The sequence below is a fragment of the Callionymus lyra genome, chromosome 4 (assembly GCF_982586985.1).
Source record: "Callionymus lyra chromosome 4, fCalLyr1.hap1.1, whole genome shotgun sequence".
Classification (NCBI taxonomy): domain Eukaryota; kingdom Metazoa; phylum Chordata; class Actinopteri; order Syngnathiformes; family Callionymidae; genus Callionymus; species Callionymus lyra.
The window spans coordinates 28723895-28745051 of record NC_141821.1 but is presented as its reverse complement, the minus strand read 5'-3'; the positions used below and the strand labels follow the sequence as shown (position 1 = coordinate 28745051).

The 21157-nt window shown below is 41.5% G+C and overlaps 1 protein-coding gene across 1 annotated transcript; it reads left to right on the top strand.

Moving 5' to 3' along the window:
• Positions 1–335: 335 nt before the first annotated feature.
• On the top strand, positions 336–20918 carry actn3b (actinin alpha 3b). Its single transcript, XM_087789570.1, has 20 exons — positions 336–710; positions 11979–12093; positions 12297–12416; positions 12561–12647; positions 13171–13258; positions 13425–13503; positions 13631–13712; positions 14266–14351; positions 14429–14521; positions 14610–14840; positions 14951–15098; positions 15161–15311; positions 15595–15703; positions 15826–15966; positions 16044–16226; positions 16301–16435; positions 16499–16825; positions 16887–16952; positions 17023–17181; positions 20476–20918. The coding sequence occupies exons 1-20, from the start codon at positions 573–575 to the stop codon at positions 20632–20634; spliced, it is 2697 nt and encodes an 898-aa protein (XP_087645696.1). The 5' UTR covers positions 336–572; the 3' UTR covers positions 20635–20918.
• Positions 20919–21157: the final 239 nt, after the last annotated feature.

Genomic DNA, 21157 nt, shown 5'->3' with positions numbered 1-21157 from the left:
TTTATTATGAATTGAAATGTCACAGAATGTTACTATAGCTTTATATGCTGATTTTTCTGGATAGACAAGTGTCATATCACACATATAAGCGTGTGTTGAAGCAAAGGTAGAAGTCCTGCAGAGGTTCACTAACAGCAACAGGTGCATCTCTCAGGCCATAAAAACCTCCTGTGCTGGAGGGCGTTGACTGACAGCCCCTCAGGCCACTCTCAGACCCCCCTGTGACCACTCTCCCCGCGACACTCCGCCCCCGACACCTTTTTAGGGTCAGAACCCGATACCCACGCTGTGGCTTCCCATATTTATTGGGGTGCGGTCACGTGCGATACTTTTGACCAGGAAAAGGAGCAGCGGCCGGCAGGGTCTTCTGGTAGTGGAAGCACCACCTCCGCACAGTCACCTCGCATCAGTGGAGTCTGCTCTCTGCAGCCCCCCAACGACCCCCCCTCCTTCAAAGCAAGACCCCTCATCTCAAGGAGGTTCTTGCCATCACGGCACCGGCGTCGTTCGGCTGACTTACTTTTTTCTCATAAGCTGAGGGGGACGTAAGAAGTCCACACAGAGGCGGCAAGATGACAGCTGTCGAGACCCAAATAACGTACAGCAGCAACTCGTACACGATCCTCCAGGAAGAGGCCTACATGACCCAGGAGGATTCCTGGGACCGGGACCTGCTGCTGGATCCTGCCTGGGAGAAGCAGCAGAGGAAGGTAGGTGTGGACGAGGGGCGCCCTGCGTAATTACGCACCGACTTTGTACAACCAATATTGTAGTATATTCTATTATATATACACTGTTATTCCGTGCGGGGGAAAACAAGACATGTGTGTTGGAGGTCTGCTCGCACCTGGTGCTACAATTCTCCTGGAAGCTGCGTGGGCAGATATTTTAGGAGGAACTTTCTTAGTGTTGTCTTTCAGTTCCCCCCCGATTGCCTTGCAAAGAGCGTCTAAATATAATATCCGCCTCTCGGATCTCTAAAGTGACTTTAGTAAACGTTTAACCCAATAACAAAAATGTAATTAAACAGATTCAGTCTACAATAGGTCAATTATTTTTATTTTTCACAATTTCTTTTATTTTTTTTATTTTTTTTAGAAAAATACTATGTTTTGAGTTATAAAAGAGTTATTTGGGAGGAATATTATTTTCAATAATGTATCGCTTTAATAGCGTTGTCAGGGAAGCGAAGTTGACAGGTGCGTTTAATGAGTCATCTGACTGATGACGTAGGCAAGCCAGGTCTGGAATGAGCGCCATTTTGGGTGAGTGTTTGAAAAGAGACAAAACACTTAACATACATTATAGTGTCTATTTGTATTTTATATTATTATATATTTATATTATATTATTGTATTATTATTAAATCTTTTAGTTTCTTCCCGGGTTCAGGCCAATGGTTCCGTCAGTGCCGGATACTGTGTTCTGTGTGTGAAACATGTTCCTACAGTAACACTGCATCTGTGTCACAGGGAAATATGACTATGTGCTCGGATGATTTAGCAGAAAAGCTGAGGAAATGCTAAAAGTGACAACCCCCCCGCCGACCCCCCCTTCACTAATATAACCCCACGACGGAGTCTGCTGTCAGGCTGACAGGCTGAGAGACCCCGACAGATGGTAGTGTGGAGAGAGAGCGAGAAGGCAAGGCTGGTAGTTTTACACCCCGGGTTAGTTTCACAGACCTACAAATAAACATCTTCCTATAAATACTTGTCATCTTGGTCAGCCTTGCTTCGCTCTGTTGCTTCTCTTCACCCAACATTCGACGAGTCCGTGAAGCTCTTATCTTATCAAGACCACCTCAATTTTTTTCTTCTAAAAAGAGCCGTCGATGCCTTCATGTCTTGACTGTAAATAACCTCATACAACAGTCTTCCCCCGCTCTCCCAGGGGTGAGGGTCAACATACTCCATTGGTCTTCTCGGCATGTAGAATGAAGCTTAAGAAGTTGATATCAGTCCACAAATATAGCCAGAGCATCCTGAAGCCATGTAATAAGTGTGAAAGGAAATCCCAGCTGTTCTCTCTTCTGTCCTTAAAATTTCAGTGGAAAAAGCGGCTCACTCTGTGATGCAAGTGTTTGTCAACACATAATGATGCCGGCTCCCATATTAGACTCTTGAATCACCGAGTTTTATTCTGGACGACGGTGTATACTTACTGTAAAGCATCTCTTGAGATTGCTATCTTACTGATTCACGGCTTGGCTTGGAGCAGCTGTTTTATTTAATAGGAGCAAGAAAAGTGATCGCTTTTGATATTGTGTCCAGCGAATGGTGTCGTAGATTACAAGACCAAAGTGAAATCGTGTCAGCACATATTCTCCAAGAGCTTTAAGTTGCAGGTCAGGATCTGCAGATAGAGTTCACCCTGCTGGTGTTCTCGGAGACGACCTTAAGTTAAGGTTGAGACAGATATTTGCAGCCCATTATCCACTGCCATACCTGCTTCATTGTAAAGTTAAACTAGCTTTATTTCGATAGCTGCAGCTATATTACTTTCTCAGCTCAATGCGTTGGTAATACTCTTGTGTGTAGAACCAAATAATTAAAGATCAAAGCAAGTTTTCTGCTTTTCCTTTGTAATTCTTGACTAATATAGTCGTTAAAGATGTTTTAGTTGATATTTGTTTATGTTTAATTGATGTCAAACATCTAGTTTTTCAGAAAGAAACCAAATAATAGCATTAAAATGTATTTTCTTAAGGCTCTAGTTAGTTAGATCCAAGAGATCTTTCATAGGACAGCTCCCAGGCAAGGGTCCACCAGGCCACTGGTCCACCCTCTGACCTCCAAGCTGGCTGTTGAAAGACTCAAGGACATTGATATTCTTGGATGACAAATAAGGGACACTTCTAGATGTTTACTTTACATTTGAATCTAATTATATTTCTATATGAAAATGTGTACATTCAGAATTTAAGCTTCACTTTAAAGTATGTACTTTTTTGAGTATTGTTTTGATTGTTTAAGCGCTTTGTGACCCTGGTCTCGAAAAGCACTATATAAATAAATATTACTTACTTACTTACTTACTTAGTGGAATAACCTTAACTCAAACGTACCGGTGTCATCTGCTGATATGAAATTGCTAATTGCAAACATTATATAATAAACAAATTCTTAATTTCTAATATATAAAGGACTCTTTGCTGTCATTCTTAAATGTGGGATTAAAATATTGGTCTTAAGTGAGCCACTTGTTCATACTTATACTGCTGATTCAATACCATGACGGTGGTTAAACTCAACAAACTCAAGGTGGTTTGTCGGTAAAAGAAACAAATCAAATTTATAAAACATAAACCATGACATCAGTTCAACTAGTGTGATTGGAAAAATGATATTTTTAAGAGACAGTACCGATCTTTTCACCATGTACACTTCCGAGCCGATCTATCCCGGAGTCATTGGAAACACGGTCGCTCCTTAAGAGAAAAAGTTGAACCATCAAACGTCTTTATCATCACATTCAGCTTCTATAAAGGATCTGAGATGCGATATCCATCCGCTCACCGCAGTGTTCTGTCCCAGTGCGCGGGCGAGAAGCCATCCTCTGCGTAATCAAATCTGTTCCCTACTAATCTCTTTTTGCCATTTAACAAGTCAGCCTGATGTGCCGGAGCCGGGTCATCGATCTGCCCACCTCCCTGACCTTGCACGTTAATATGCAAATACATCATTTATTTATTTATTTAATTTCTGCAGCAATTCATTCAATGGGGTTGCTTTAAAAATAAAGGAAGTTGACCTGAAACCTCTTAGTTCTGGAGGCTGGTACCGCTTCCATCAGGGCAACAGGATGGACTGATGATGTCATTAAGAGACGTATCCTCTGGATACACGTCAGTTTCTAAAAACTCCTCGGCTCCACGGAAGATCCCACCGCATTGTCAGAATTCAAGTTATCTGTCCAGATTGTGTTTTTCCTGCGTCTCTGTTGTCTGGTCTGGTGGAGAATACGTGGATGAGGTTAAGCATAAGTGGAGAGGTGAGAGAGCTTGAGTTCATATCAAATAGCAGTTGCTATTCCAGAAGCTGTGTCCTTGTAGGGAGGCTTCTAAAATTGCGTTCCTGCAGAAGCCCGGGGAGGCCAGGAGAAGGGCTGAGAACCAAGAGTGTGGTCTTGAGTTGGGTTTCCTAGATTCCATGTTTTCAAAGCAGAAATATGTTTTTTTGTTTCTCTTAAACTGGTTTTAAACATGAGTCGGCGTAAGGAATGAACATTAAAGGAACCCACCACGATTGACAGCTCATGAGTGATGAGCGGGCATTTGGATCTGATCGGGTCACTTGAGGTGTTTATTCATAGCCGTAAAGCTTTGATTTGTTGGAGCTACAAAGGCACCAGCAGCCAATTTAGTGACCTTGTCCGCTCATGTCACACAGCAGTGCCGTCCAAACCAAACGTCCGCTCACTCACTAATGGTCGCGCTCTAATGAGGCTCCGAGAGAAGCAGCCGAGCTGGTAATGCTGAATACATGCAGGGGTATTTATAGGAATGCAGGAGGTAAAGTCATCTGCTGGCACTCTGATGAGATGATGGAGATGTCTCTGGTGCCTGCATCAAAACATTTGTTGCATCGCATCCACAATTACAGCGGATAGAAATTCACCGTTTATGCTTTAATCATGGTTACAAAACCTCATTTCAAACTAACTTTAAATTGATTTTTATGTTAGAAAGTTCTCGGTTACTTCAATTAGAGTCCGAACAGGTCCAAACAGCGCCTCAGGGCAGGTTGACCACAACCTCATAAATCCTGAACTACTCGTCTAATCTCCAGCCTTCTAGTCCGGCTCTTATTAAGCAACACGAAGACCGGCTGTGAGCCGCTGCGCCCCGTATTCCTGCACACTCACCTTTATTCTCAGCCATCGATCACACGGACGTAACATTAATCACCAGCTCAGGTGAGGCTGTTCGTGGAGCAGAGATCCGTCTGCGCTGGAGCAGGCGGTTGAGATGGTTCTGGCATCGTTTCAGGAGAACATTTTCTTTAATTCAATTTATTTCTAAGGCCTACTGTAGGACGTAGCTGCTGATGCCACCTGAGCAACAAGCAAAACATAGAATAAAAAAAGTAGGCAAAACTATAAAAATATACATGTAAAAATGTAATTATTCCTCAATTAGAAAATGTAGTATAATGTGTTATTTGAATGTTTATAATTGTGTAAACATTTTTTATATTAGTCATAAAATAACCGAAGACAAAAAATGTTTTTTTTAATACATTTATGATTAAAAATAATAACATGAAATGAAGTCGTCTGGTAGATATAGTCTTTATAGTTTTCCTATATTTCATTATAACATTATAACTCAAAATTGCTTCTATGCATATGATTTGGATGATAATTATGATTAAATAAAAAGCAAATAAAGACAGAATTAGACACAGGAGCTATTGAATAATGAGGAAGTTGGTACGTCTGTCACTCCAGTCACCTGCTACACCTGCTTCTATTACAATAGTGATCTTTGATGGCCCAGATAACTCTCTGACATCTGGCATGGGCTCACAAACTGACACACAAACACACACAGAGACAGACAGACACACAGACACACACACACACAGTGTCTAAGGCCTTTTATCCTTTAAATACCGAAATGAATCTGTGGGTTTGGCTTCTGGCCCTCCATCATAGGCTGATGGTGGCTCTGTTGTGGCTGATATAACTGCAGTTAATCCTTTATATTGGAGAAGTGAAAAGAAAAGCTTAGAAAATGATGTTGACACTTTGATGAGTCAGAAAATAGCATTGTTTTCAGCTACACTATCTAGTAGTTATAAATAAATTGTTTGTTGCCTCATTGAGTTGAAATAAATAAATACATTTTGTTTATAATTGGACATGAATTTAGAACGACGATAAACACAAGTAACACAAGTGTCGATTTTTTTTAAATCTAAATAGATTTGTGTTCGCTAGTTTTTCCACAATATCCCATTATTTTATTTGAAACAGGAAGTTTTGTGGATATTTGGCTCCAATAGTATTATTTAATAACCACACAAATATTTAAATTATATATAAAATATACTTGACTCCTCATAGTTTTTAACATTTCTCAATTCAAGAAGAACTCCTCTCGTCTCAAAATAGTTTTTTCTACATGTTTTACTGCCAGTATACAAATGAATGTACTCGCTAATGTAGCCAAATGATCAACATGAACAGCCAGGCTGGTCCAGAACCAGCGGCTCGGGTGAAAAGTTGGTGCAAGTTTAGAAACGGACGTCTGTGATTCATGTCATTGTCCTGATTTGTCCTGACGGAACCCAAGTTCAAACCTTTATCTGAATGTACTGCGGGGATATTTAAAGACGACACTGGCAGGAAAAGGAAGAAGAGACGGTGTTGGTGGGAAAGAGAAGGAGGTTCTGGATGGACCCCAGGGGGGGGTCATAAATGTCACCCACACCTGCTGGATGTTGTAACTGTCCTCTCTTTCTTTTCGAGGTGCTGTCACTTGATTAGCTTTTGACATACAAGACGTTTCATTGAATATGTAGTGTATTTATTTTTTGTAAGTTTTTATTCTTCTAAGTGTTGATAATGCTGCGTTCAGATAATGGCTCAAACATGTTTAATTAAATATATCGGAGGTTATGACCTTAATGTGCTTCCCATTGTAGAGGATGTTTGACTGTGCAGTACTTCCTCCGTTCCTGCAGGGGGCAACAGCGAGTGAGGCCTCACAGTATTAAGAAGCACTTGCAATCTGATGTTTGTGACTTGAAATCATGCACCAGCTGAATATAGAGATGGAAAGTCAATATTTTTGATTTGTAAGAGTTACGGACTGTTAGTGGGAACAAACTACCTGATCAGTTCAAATTTTATGTATTAAATTTACTCTGTTTGATTTAGATTGATTCATTTATTTAATTTATTCATCATTTATTTATTCATCATCATTAAAGTTTACCTTTTTTATTTTTTTAAATAATTATGTCAAATATCATGTTGTTTTTTTTAAATCAATTAATAATCAATTATTTTGATGTGCCAGATTTTTTAAATCAAAGTGTAATGTATATTGTAGAGTCAGGTTGGTGTACAAGTACATCACAATAATATGGTCCGTTTGAAAGTGTCTGGTCGGCCCGGAAAGCTGCACGTAATACTGTAGTTCATTGATAGTTAAACATGATAGTATTGAGCTCGGGTATCTAGCATAATTCAAAGAATAATATTAGATACTTAAGCAAAACTACACTTTAATTTTCACCAACATTGAACTACTGTGTTGTGATAAACACACCTTTATACACATCAACAATGTATTTAGGTTTATTCACACATTCAAAGAAGCTTTATTAAATTTCCAGCTATTAAACTTACATACAGCTATTAATGAAGGTAGAGAGAGAGCAGCAGTCAACAGGCTAAAAATAGTTTATAGCTGAAAAATACAACTATGTAGTGGTTCAGAGGTGTTTTGTTGGTTCGATCACTTGACTTGACTCTGTGCTGGACCTACAACCACCAGATCCAGTCGCTCCTCTGGGATGTAACGTGAGAAGGACAGCATAGGTTCAGCAGACAGACGTGTATTCATGACATACTACCTTGTCTTCATCATTCATCTTTATTTTAGCTCAACTGATCCCCTTCTTTTGAGGGGTGTTTTATATTCTTTGGAAGTGTCATCTGGACAGATGATGGGGTGAGCTCATAGCAGTGTGTATGTATGTGCGGTAGAATACCCCACAGTGTATTTATGTGCGGCTATTTTTAAGAGCGCAACATGTGAGAGGGCTGTTGTTTGTTTTGATGCGTGTACATGTGTGTTTAGTGAGACACTGGGTTGTGTAACGGCGGTCAGACAGGTGTGCGGTGAGGGAGCTGAGGTGGACGACAGGTGTAGACCAGCAGTGACCGAAATAACTCAATAATAGAGTGTGAAAGAGTTCACACTGAGAAGAATTGATACTGTTCTAATTCTGTGTTTAAATATTGGCAAGAATCTTGAGTTACGATACATATCACGATACGTGGGTGATAGATTCCGATAATGTAGGACGAAGAAGTCTTAACCGCTTTCATTTCTTTAAAAACCAAAATATGTCCGAACAGCGATTTTAAAAGCTGCTGGAGTCGACTGTATCCTCTCATCCTCAGTCAACAGGATTTCATATCCTTTAGCTTTGGAGGATGTAGTGTCTGCTGCCATCTAATGACCGGGAGTTGAATGGCAACACAAAAATCCACACAATGAAAATTTGCATGTTAGTTGTATGTTATAATTATTTTATTTTCCACACACTTTATTGAAATATAATCCATAGAAGATAAATTATGAACATAAAATAAGTTTAACATTTCAAAAAAAATAATAGTACAGTGCAATTGAGCTTACATTATATAAATGTTGTTTTCAGTATAACATTTTAAAGTTTGTGAGAAGTATTATTATTGTTGTTTTTATTTGTAGTGGTAGGGTTTAAATATTGAATTTATATAAACAAAAATGTGCGTAATTAACATTGTAATTGACTTAAAATATTATTTAAAAAAAAACTACATTTCTTAGGTGATTCTCATCAACACACACACACACACACACACACACACACACATATACACACACACACACTCGACACTGATATATGGATTGTCTGTAGCTCAGCAAACATTAGTCAGTGTTGTTCTTCATGTTCCTTCTGATTTGTTTTGTTAGCGGTTTGTGATTATTTACAATCCTGGAGGGAAATCTAATCCTGTTCGGATATGACTTGCAACAAAATATCATTTTTCAATATTGCTTTTTTGAAATGCCATTATCCTTCCCTCCTGTGGAAGGTGGGCGTGACTCTCCTGCCTGTGGCTTCTCTATATACGTGATCTAAAGATCAGTGTTGATACAGAACCATCTCCTCTCTGTGACACCACTTCCCCTCTGAGCTCTGAATGAGCTGCTGGTCCGGCAGGAGCGTCCATGAGTGTCAGCTGTATGGAGGGTCAGCAGCCCTGGTTGCCCTTGGGAGGGGGGGGGGCAGTTATGACAGGCATTCAGCGGGGCGACTGTGACCTCATTTACAAGAAGGACCCAGGAAAAGACCGGGCCAGACTGACAGGTGTGGGTGTGACGGTGGAGAGGCAGATGTGGGGGTGACTTCATGCTCGGGGGATTTTAAAGACCACCACAATCATTCAAACTGATCCGGGGTGTGAGTTAATGGAGCTTAACAGAAGCAGAGGAGCTAACAGAGCTATGATGCTAATGGTTATCGCTTCTCTGCACCTCGACCTCCGGCTGAACAGCTCAGGTCACGTTCCTGATGTAATGCAAGCCTTGATTTTTTTAAAGTCATTTCTTCGATCCATTCCTTCCTCCTGCTGCCGCTCACTCTTGGACTCTTACTGTTCACCTCAGGAATCTTGCCCTCTCAGCTGTCCACTGGTGTCCAATAGCGACCCGATTTAGCCCCTTTGCATCCCCTCCTCCTGCGACGTCCAGCTCCTCCAGCAGCTCCTGCTCTCTGGCCCGGCAGAGCTGGATTGGGAGACTTTCTAAATTTGGTCATGCATGTTAAAGGATGGCAGCACCTGCTTGGGACCCTGGCTGGTAGAATGGAGTCCTGCTCTTAAGACCTCAAATTACACCCGGGCCTGGGCATTCCTGTCACTGCCTCTCTGGCTCCACACTAATGTAGCGCAGGTAAAATAAAGACTTCTTAGATGGTGTTTTTGTCATTACTTTGGAAATAAATATCATTTTAACTGAGCACTTCAGCTCCTTAAACATGGTTTCTATGTCTTTATAAGCTAAACTTGACTTACTTAATTTTCATAACATAAAAAATGAATTCTATGTTGCATTGAAACTTCAATTAACTTTAACTAACTCTAGTGAGTCAGTAGCTACATTTACAGACAGTAAATTAGGATTTTAAATATTTCATTTAAAATACAAATCGACAATTTAATAGAATGACATTTTCAAATTGCAAACACTTACACTAATTTTACAGTAGGTGGCGGCAGAAACAAAATCGGATAGAGACGAAGTTTTTGTTTTATTTTCCTTTTTTTCTTATTCAAGAAAATTAAATTAAAATAAAATTGCATCACATTTTTGTACTTTTATTTAATATTAATTATAATTCTCTGTTATATTTATTGTTGCTGTTGTATTTGTATATATATATATATATAATATGTTTTATATATTTTACCAGGTGCTGTGTTATAAAATAAAAAGTTTTACTCTTCGAAGGTAAATCTATTCTTCGAGGCCTGACCTTCAGTGAGTGTTTTATGTTGATTCTATCAAATGTTGAGTTGAAAATACTACACAATGACTTGTATAGTACGACTAACGAAAATAAATCACATTCTTAATCGTAATATTGGTTGAAAAATGAACAAATCAATGAGGTTTTTGCCTCAAATCAAGTAGTGGATATATATATATAAAGCTAATTATTATGTGACAGTTTCTATATTTACACGGACGTTACATACATCATGTTACTTACAAAGTGAGGGAATTGAAATATGAGCAAAAAGATCTTTACAAAGTGAAACAGCAATGCAGGAAAGAAGCAAATATTGTGTAGGTAACTCGTGGCCACCGGTGTGTAAATACACACTTGTGTATTCTGTGGAAGCTCATAGATCCGTGATGGAAAATGTACGACCTCTCGCTCGGCTCCAACCTTGTTATTGCTAATTCATACGTCTTTGTGTTCCTCGCTCCGCCCACGCAGCAGCCAGATATTCAGCTCATGCACTCGTCCTGCTCGCACTCCCACCACCACAGGACCCTCTCGTCCCATTCTGTCTGCTGTGGCGCTACCACATACACACACACACACACACACACACCAAGAGCCCCTCGGAGCTCTGTTCTGTGATTGATTGGATGACCTGGGCGACCTGTACAAAATGTCCTCGGTGTGTTTAACTCATGCTGGCTGGCAATTGTTCAGTTGGAGAGCAGCACACGTTCGGCAGCAACACCCGAGCAAGATGCACCTGCTTTAGCAGAGGAGCTTAAACTCTGACGACAAGTATTGGATTCGAACACCTTGCTCCAGCTTTTATTAAGATCATGAGTAGCAAGGAGTTTGAGGAAATATAGTTACGATATATATATATCGCAATGATTCTTTTAGAAATAGTGTTGCGATATTCAACAGCACTGGATCGATTCACATTTTATCAGAGCTTTTAAATCAAAGTCTGTTTCTATCAACGTTCTTTCATGGTTTATTTTTCAATATAATGTCTGTAACTTTTTAAAATGTACACTTTAAATTCAAATAATCACTTGGTTGTCATTTTAGTGTTGAAATTGAACTCAATACAACATCAATGAAATCCCGCAAAATCTGGGCGACGACTGAGGACAAGAGGATACAATCGATTCCCCGATTCCAGCAGCTTTTAAAGTTAATGTTGGGACATATTTTGGATTAAAAACAAATTCACAATTCTGAAACGCCAAAGTCAAGTACTCAGATAGTACTACAGATATATCCTTATTCCTATGGTATAACAATATATATTGCAATACATTCGGTATATATCGTTGCCCCTGTATCATGATACGTTTCATCACATTCTTAAATACTAAGAGCCCTATAAATAACCACATGTGGAAATCTAATTTGTCGCTGCAATAATCTGTTGACCGGAGTCAAAGATTTTTGACCCATAATGTGTATTATTGTGCGATTGTGTACTGGTTAGTCAGATCACCTTTACCCCAGACCATCTGCACCCAGCCTCACCTCGGATAAATGGAAATAAGTTATTAAAAGTGTTTAGTTTGTATTACTTCTATAGCAGTTACACATTATGATTCTTAACCATTCCAGGTTCAATCTAGACCCACCCTCAGGTATTGCGTCCCCACAGGTTGTGCGTCTGCTTGTGTTGTGTAATCCACGGTTGCGTCACGTCTACCCGCCAGTCTGACCTCTCGCTGTGTTTCTCTTCTCTCCTCCACTCAGACCTTCACAGCCTGGTGTAACTCCCACTTGAGGAAGGCCGGCACACAGATCGAGAACATCGAAGAGGATTTCAGAAATGGCCTCAAACTCATGCTGCTGCTGGAGGTCATCTCAGGTGCCTCTCATCGTCCCACACACACGCTTGCATCCGCTTTCTGCCTGACTCACACTCCATCCTTCACACATCCACTTCACAATTATTCATGTGGTGAAGTCTCTCCATCAGCCACAGTTTCAAATATAAAACACACTTTATTTGATGCTTTTAAGTTTCACTCTTATGTATCTGGATGCTAAAGTCTTGCCTCCCTGCTGCAGGCGAGAGGCTGCCCAAGCCCGACAAGGGCAAGATGCGTTTCCACAAGATCGCCAACGTGAACAAAGCCCTGGATTTCATCTGCAGCAAAGGAGTGAAGCTGGTGTCCATCGGTGCTGAGGGTGAGGCACCGACGACCACCGTCTTCTGGTTCTCACTGTCCATCGTTTTAAATCATGTGGACGTTCATTCAGTCACTTGATCAGCTTCGGAGCCATTTAAGTATAAACACATCATGACAAGCTTCCCTTATATTTGTTTTCCAGAGATTGTTGACGGTAATGTGAAAATGACTCTGGGTATGATCTGGACCATCATCCTGCGTTTCGCCATCCAGGACATCTCTGTGGAAGGTGTGTGTTTGTGTGATTGACAGGATGACAATGTGTTAAATGTGTCTCTTTTAACTGTTGATTTATTAGTTCTTAATCCAATGTATTGAAACGGTCACTTGTGTTTAGAGCCTATCATAACTGGTTTTAGTAGCAATTAAAACAAAATACTCGCGTAATCTTTACGTTTTTTTTAGAGGTTATGAACCAAAATAAAACATGGTTGAAGGATAAAAGGCACATTTTTCTCTGTTTAATAAATTAATTCCTTAATCTAAAAAATACTTTCTCTTGTACGGTCTATAAATGTTTGCTATCCAGTTACTAGTTCATTTTAATGTCATTTAAATTAATACAACTTTCTTTGGTGAGTGTATTTACGAAATTGAAACAGTAGAAAGTAACATAGGAACATAATATATATTTGATATATTGGAAAAAAGAGGGATTTTATTACAGAGCAAATTCTGCAAATATTTTCTCCAGTAAATATTCCAGGTTTACTGTTGTGTTCTTTAGTTTGACTCTTGTAACTGTGCTACAGAGACTTCTGCCAAGGAGGGTCTGCTGCTGTGGTGCCAGAGGAAGACTGCCCCCTACAGGAACGTCAACGTGCAGAACTTCCACATCAGGTGAGCTTCAACTTCGACACATGTCATCACAACTGTGTGTTTCTTAAGCAGCATTTTGTGAGTCATTTTATGTGTCAGGATCTCAACACCTGCTGCCTTTCTTACGTTTATCTTACTCCTCACCTTCACTCTTCACCATCATTCTCTCCATCTTCATCCTCCTCAGTTGGAAGGACGGCCTGGCTCTGTGCGCCCTCATCCACAGACACAGACCCGACCTGATCGACTACTCCAAACTGAGAAAGGTGCTTCTTCTTCTCCTCCTTCTTCTTCTTCTTCTGAACCTCAATCTGCCTTTCCATGTTTTCTCTCCCCGAGTCATGATGGAAGTAGAAAGAGTGGAAGTTCAAGACGTTAACATTTTGTCTGCAGGACGACCCCATCGGTAACCTGAACACCGCCTTCGAAGTTGCTGAGAAGTTCCTGGACATCCCAAAAATGCTTGATGCTGAAGGTGAAGCTGCAGCGTTGAATTAAAAACACACTATTTTTGTTTTTATTTTTAATCTTAACCACTTACTAGAACCATTTAAACAGGTTTGTCACTGTCTTACATGTAATAAATAAATACAAATACTAATTAAATACATACTAATATTCAAATATTATTTTAAAAATATATACGGTAAAAAAGGTAATTGTTTGGAATACTTTCTTTCAAGTTCATGCTTGAGATGTTCAGTTGATACATTCTTTTTTTCTGGACCAGCATGATTTGATAATAAAATATAACTTAATCACGTGATGTGTTTTTGGTTTTAACAGTAAACCCCAAAAAACACAAAAGATTTAGTTTAAAAGTTATTCTAACTATAACTATGAATCTTTCTCAAAACATGTGTTTTAATGCGTTTTGTTGTGAAAATGAATAACTTAAAACAAATACATTTAAAGACATAAAATAATTGTATTCTTTTCATTCATCATATTAAAAAGATGTGATTCCACACGTATTAAATGATTGAAAAGGATTCCTGCAGCCGTTGATGGTGTCAATGCTCCTCCAGATATTGTCAACACACCCAAACCTGACGAGAAGGCCATCATGACCTACGTGTCCTGCTTCTACCACGCCTTCGCCGGAGCAGAGCAGGTCCGTCAATCATCCTGGGGGGACGCATCCGTCAAACGTCAGCCGTCGCCGTGTTTGACTCGCTCTTCCTCCCGCAGGCCGAGACGGCTGCCAACCGGATCTGCAAAGTTCTGGCCGTCAACCAGGAGAACGAGAAGCTGATGGAGGAGTACGAGAAGCTGGCCAGTGAGGTACGGATCCAGTTTGATCCAGTCTGCAGCTCCCATGATCACGCGAGTGTCTTGTTGAAATTAAAAATGAACCGACGTTGGTGTGCAGCTGCTGGAGTGGATCCGCCGCACCATCCCCTGGCTGGAGAACCGCGTGTCCGAGCAGACCATGAGGGCCATGCAGCAGAAGCTGGAGGACTTCCGTGACTACCGTCGCGTCCACAAGCCGCCCCGTGTCCAGGAGAAGTGCCAGCTGGAGATCAACTTCAACACCCTGCAGACCAAGCTCAGGCTCAGCAACAGACCCGCCTTCATGCCCTCCGAGGGCAAGATGGTCTCGGTGAGAAGATCACGACCGCGTGGACTTTAAACTGTGTCCTGATGCGTCTGAAGTCCAAAAACTGTGTTGAAGATCATGTGAGCAAGCTCTTTATCCTCATGATCCACCAGGACATCGCCAATGCGTGGAAAGGTCTGGAGCAGGTGGAGAAGGGCTACGAGGAGTGGCTGCTGACCGAGATCCGCCGCCTGGAGAGACTGGACCACCTGGCCGAGAAGTTCAAGCAGAAGTGCCACATGCACGAAACCTGGACCTCAGGTGAGCCCCACCTTCAGTGGAGCGCCTCGGGGTCTGAGGGACTCAAGGTGCACATGTTCCAGGCAAGGAGGAGCTGCTGGCCCAGAAGGACTACGAGTCGGCCTCTCTGATGGAGATCCGGGCCCTGATGAGGAAGCACGAGGCGTTCGAGAGCGACCTGGCTGCTCACCAGGACAGAGTGGAGCAGATCGCCGCCATCGCCCAGGAGCTGAAGTAAGTTTCTCTCCAGGACGGTTAAGTTTGACGAAGACAAAGGAGCGCGAGGAGGAGAATATTGATGAGCAGATGAAAGAGACGAGTGGAGTCTCCAGTGGGCTTTTTGCCGGGGATTGTTCAGATCCCGTCTCTCTGATGTTACACATGCTTTAAGACGTGAGATCTTCATAATGATGCGGACCACCTGCACCTCCCGACCCCTCGGGGGAGCTCTCGCGCTCCACCTGCGTGTGTGAGGATCAGAACCACTTGGTTAACCTGTCATGTTTGTTGGCCGCAGCGAGCTGGACTACCACGACGCCGTCACCATCAACAGCCGCTGCCAGGGCATCTGTGACCAGTGGGACAACCTGGGCACCCTGACCCAGAAGAGGAGGGACGCCCTGGAGGTACATCCCCGACCTCAAGAGTGGACAGACCTCTTTAAAGCATGGCTTCATATTTGAGAGGGTTTTTTTAGAGGACAGAGGTGCACGTGTCAAGAGGTCAATAACTGTGTGAATGGTTCCAGCGTGTGGAGAAGCTGTGGGAGACCATCGACCAGCTGTATCTGGAGTTCGCCAAGAGAGCCGCACCGTTCAACAACTGGATGGACGGAGCCATGGAGGACCTGCAGGACATGTTCATCGTTCACAGCATCGAGGAGATCCAGGTGGGACTCGCGGACCTGAAGCACTTGACTCGATGACGAGAACCTGAAGGATGATTCTCCTCCTCTTCTCCCTGCAGAGTCTGATCACCGCTCACGACCAGTTCAAGGCCACTCTGCCCGAAGCAGACAAGGAGCGAATGGCGACGCTCGGAATCCACAACGAAATCCTGAAGATCGCTCAGACCTACGGCATTAAGCTCTCCGGAATCAACCCCTACACCAACCTCACCTCGCAGGACGTCAGCAACAAGTGGGACACTGTGAGTGTCTCGCCTCTTCCCCCGTCCCCTTCAAACAGTACTACAGAGTATTATGGGATATTGTGTGTGTGCAGGTGAAGCACCTGGTGCCCCTCAGAGACCAAATGCTGCAGGAGGAGGTCGCCAGGCAGCAGGCCAACGAGAGGCTCCGGCGCCAGTTTGCCGCCCAGGCCAACATCATTGGACCCTGGATTCAAACCAAGATGGAGGTCCGTGACCCGAGACGTCAGCGTTGAAGAGTGAGTTTGACGTTTTTTTAAAATCTGCTGCAGGAGATCAGCCACGTGTCGGTGGACATCGCCGGCTCTCTGGAGGAACAGATGAACAGCCTGAAGCAGTACGAGCAGAACATCATCAACTACAAGTCCAACATCGACAAGCTGGAGGGCGACCACCAGCTGAGCCAGGAGTCGCTGATCTTCGACAACAAGCACACCAACTACACCATGGAGCACATCCGTGTGGGCTGGGAGCAGCTGCTGACCACCATCGCCAGAACCATCAACGAGGTGGAGAACCAGATCCTGACCCGCGACGCCAAGGGCATCAGCCAGGAGCAGCTCAACGAGTTCCGGGCGTCCTTCAACCACTTCGACAGGGTGAGGCGTCGCTCGCTCGCACATGAGCCTCTGAGTGTGTTAACATACGGTGACTCTGCAGAAGAGGAACGGCATGATGGACCCCGACGACTTCCGCGCCTGCCTCATCTCCATGGGCTACGATCTGGTGCGTTCAGGGCAGCAGGCTCCACAGGGAAAAACGGGCTCACATTTGACCTTCTTTCTTGTGTCGACAGGGTGAGGTGGAGTTCGCCCGCATCATGACCTTGGTGGATCCCAACAACACCAGCGTAGTCACCTTCCAGGCATTCATCGACTTCATGACCCGCGAGACCGCCGAGACGGACACGGCCGAACAGGTCATGGCCTCCTTCAAGATCCTGGCCTCAGACAAGGTGCGTGAAGCACTCGCACAACATCAACACGACAACACACGCCTGCAACAAAACACACCTGCAGCGACACAAAAACTTGCATGCAACAACACAAAGAACACCTGTATCAACACAAAAACATACATGCAACAACACAAAGAACACCTGTATCAACACAAAAACATACATGCAACAACACAAAGAACACCTGTATCAACACAAAAACATACATGCAACAACACAAAGAACACCTGTATCAACACAAAAACATACATGCAACAACACAAAGAACACCTGTATCAACACAAAAACATACATGCAACAACACAAAGAACACCTGTATCAACACAAAAACATACATGCAACAACACAAAGAACACCTGTATCAACACAAAAACATACATGCAACAACACAAAAAACACCTGTAACAACACAAAAACATACATGCAACAACACAAAAGACACCTGTAACGACACAAAAACATACATGCAACAACACAAAAAAACACCTGTAACAACACAAAAACATACATGCAACAACACAAAAAAACACCTGTAACAACACAAAAACATACATGCAACAACACAAAAAACACCTGTAACAACACAAAAACATACATGCAACAACACAAAAAACACCTGTAACAACACAAAAACATACATGCAACAACACAAAAAACACCTGTAACGACACAAAAACATACATGCAACAACACAAAAAACACCTGTAACGACACAAAAACATACATGCAACAACACAAAAAACACCTGTAACAACACAAAAACATACATGCAACAACACAAAAGACACCTGTAACGACACAAAAACATACATGCAACAACACAAAAAACACCTGTAACAACACAAAAACATACATGCAACAACACAAAAAAACACCTGTAACGACACAAAAACATACATGCAACAACACAAAAAACACCTGTAACAACACAAAAACATACATGCAACAACACAAAAAACACCTGTAACAACACAAAAACATACATGCAACAACACAAAAAACACCTGTAACGACACAAAAACATACATGCAACAACACAAAAAACACCTGTAACGACACAAAAACATACATGTACCCAACACAAAAAACACCTGTAACAACACAAAAACATACATGCAACAACACAAAAACACCTGTAACAACACAAAAACAAACATGCAACAACACAAAAACACCTGTAACAACACAAAAACATACATGCAACAACACAAAAACACCTGTAACAACACAAAAACATACATGCAACAACACAAAAACACCTGTAACAACACAAAAACATACATGCAACAACACAAAAGCACCTGTAACAACACAAAAACATACATGCAACAACACAAAAACACCTGTAACGACACAAAAACATACATGCAACAACACAAAAGACACCTGTAACAACACAAAAACATACATGCAACAACACAAAAGCACCTGTAACAACACAAAAACATACATGCAACAACACAAAAACACCTGTTACAACACAAAAACATACATACAACAACACACAAACACCTGTAACAACACAAAAACATACATGCAACAACACAAAAGCACCTGTAACAACACAAAAACATACATGCAACAACACAAAAACACCTGTAACGACACAAAAACATACATGCAACAACACAAAAGACACCTGTAACAACACAAAAACATACATGCAACAACACAAAAGCACCTGTAACAACACAAAAACATACATGCAACAACACAAAAACACCTGTAACAACACAAAAACATACATGAAACAACACAAAAACACCTGTAACAACACAAAAACATACATGCAACAACACAAAAACACCTGTAACAACACAAAAACATACATGCAACAACACAAAAACACCTGTAACAACACAAAAACATACATGCAACAACACAAAAACACCTGTAACAACACAAAAACATACATGCAACAACACAAAAGCACCTGTAACAACACAAAAACATACATGCAACAACACAAAAACACCTGTAACGACACAAAAACATACATGCAACAACACAAAAGACACCTGTAACAACACAAAAACATACATGCAACAACACAAAAGCACCTGTAACAACACAAAAACATACATGCAACAACACAAAAACACCTGTTACAACACAAAAACATACATACAACAACACACAAACACCTGTAACAACACAAAAACATACATGCAACAACACAAAAGCACCTGTAACAACACAAAAACATACATGCAACAACACAAAAACACCTGTAACGACACAAAAACATACATGCAACAACACAAAAGACACCTGTAACGACACAAAAACATACATGCAACAACACAAAAGCACCTGTAACAACACAAAAACATACATGCAACAACACAAAAACACCTGTAACAACACAAAAACATACATGAAACAACACAAAAACACCTGTAACAACACAAAAACATACATGCAACAACACAAAAACACCTGTAACAACACAAAAACATACATGCAACAACACAAAAACACCTGTAACAACACAAAAACATACATGCAACAACACAAAAACACCTGTAACAACACAAAAACAAACATGCAACAAATCTGAAGTTACAGAAATGTGATTTCTTTTATCTCCGTGTTAATGACACACCATCTATGACATCTATGAAGGCATTAGTCAAAAATGGAGAACCACAAGGGTCGATCCTGGAGTCATTGCTGATAACTTTAAACACAAAGCAGATTTTTTTTTTTGTCACAAATGGTTGATTTGACTTCAAAAACATGATTTTGTTGAACCCACATCGTGTGAATCACTGCCTTCAGAAAATGTCATGTTTGAATTACAGAAATCAAAACTTTTAGACTGATTTTTTTTTTGTATAAAGTTTGAATCTGTTGTCAAATCGAAAAATGTAACTATATTCTAGTTCCAGTAACTTTAGAATACATTTTCAATATGTGATATTAAACATTTCAGCCAATCATGCGCCGTGCAGATGATCTAATGACGTAGAAGCAAACGATCAGGGGCCACTTTTATTTTATATTCAATTTAAAGGGCTACAAATGAAGAAAAAAATTGGATTATAAAATGTGTTTTTGATTTATTAGAATGAGAATATTAAACTCAAAAGTTTTGAAAAGATTAAATATTTTAATTCACTTAATAATTCAACATTTTAATATAAAAATGATTGAATTCAATTATTCCAATAAAAAAATGCTAAAGAAAAAACAAGAAATTTCAACAAAATTTCTGATGACACTTTTACAGTCCTGGTCCTAAACTGCCACGCCCCGGGATTGACCTCTGACCCCTCTCCTTGTCCTCAGAACTACATCACAATGGACGAGCTGCGCAGAGAGCTGCCCCCAGAGCAGGCCGAGTACTGCATCAGCCGCATGACCCGGTACATCGGATCCGACGGACCCTCCGGAGCCCTGGACTACATCTCCTTCTCCAGCGCCCTCTATGGAGAGAGCGACTTATAAACCCCTCCCCTCCCCCTCTTCGTCCCTCCTTCCCCAATTTCTCCCCCGCGGAGAGAGCGAGTGAAACCCGTCCACACGCTTTGTTCTCATCATTTTTTCCTCTTTCTAATCTCCACCTTCTCTCCATCCCCCTCGAGCCCAGAGGCGTCCGGGGCGGGAGACGTGGCTCGGAATCCTCTCTCAGGTGTGAAGGCAGATTCCGAGCGACGCCTCCCGCCCCGGACGCCTCTCAGATGACATATTTTTGTAGAAGGGTGATTAAAGAAGAAAACGTGATCTAAAAAAAAAAGTTGGTTGGCTTGGTTGGTTGTGTATTTGTGCAGCTGCATGCAATGTTGAACTTGAGAAATGTCGTTCCTGTGAGTCTCAGACTCCCTCAACCTAAAGTAAAAAAGTGCCATCATGAAGCCAGTTAAACCACATGTTGAAGCTCAGAGAAGCTCAGAGAGGGAAGGAGCAAAGCACTGTGGGTAGGCAAAGACGCTGACTCAGGAACAGTTAATAAAATAAGGATGGATCCCAC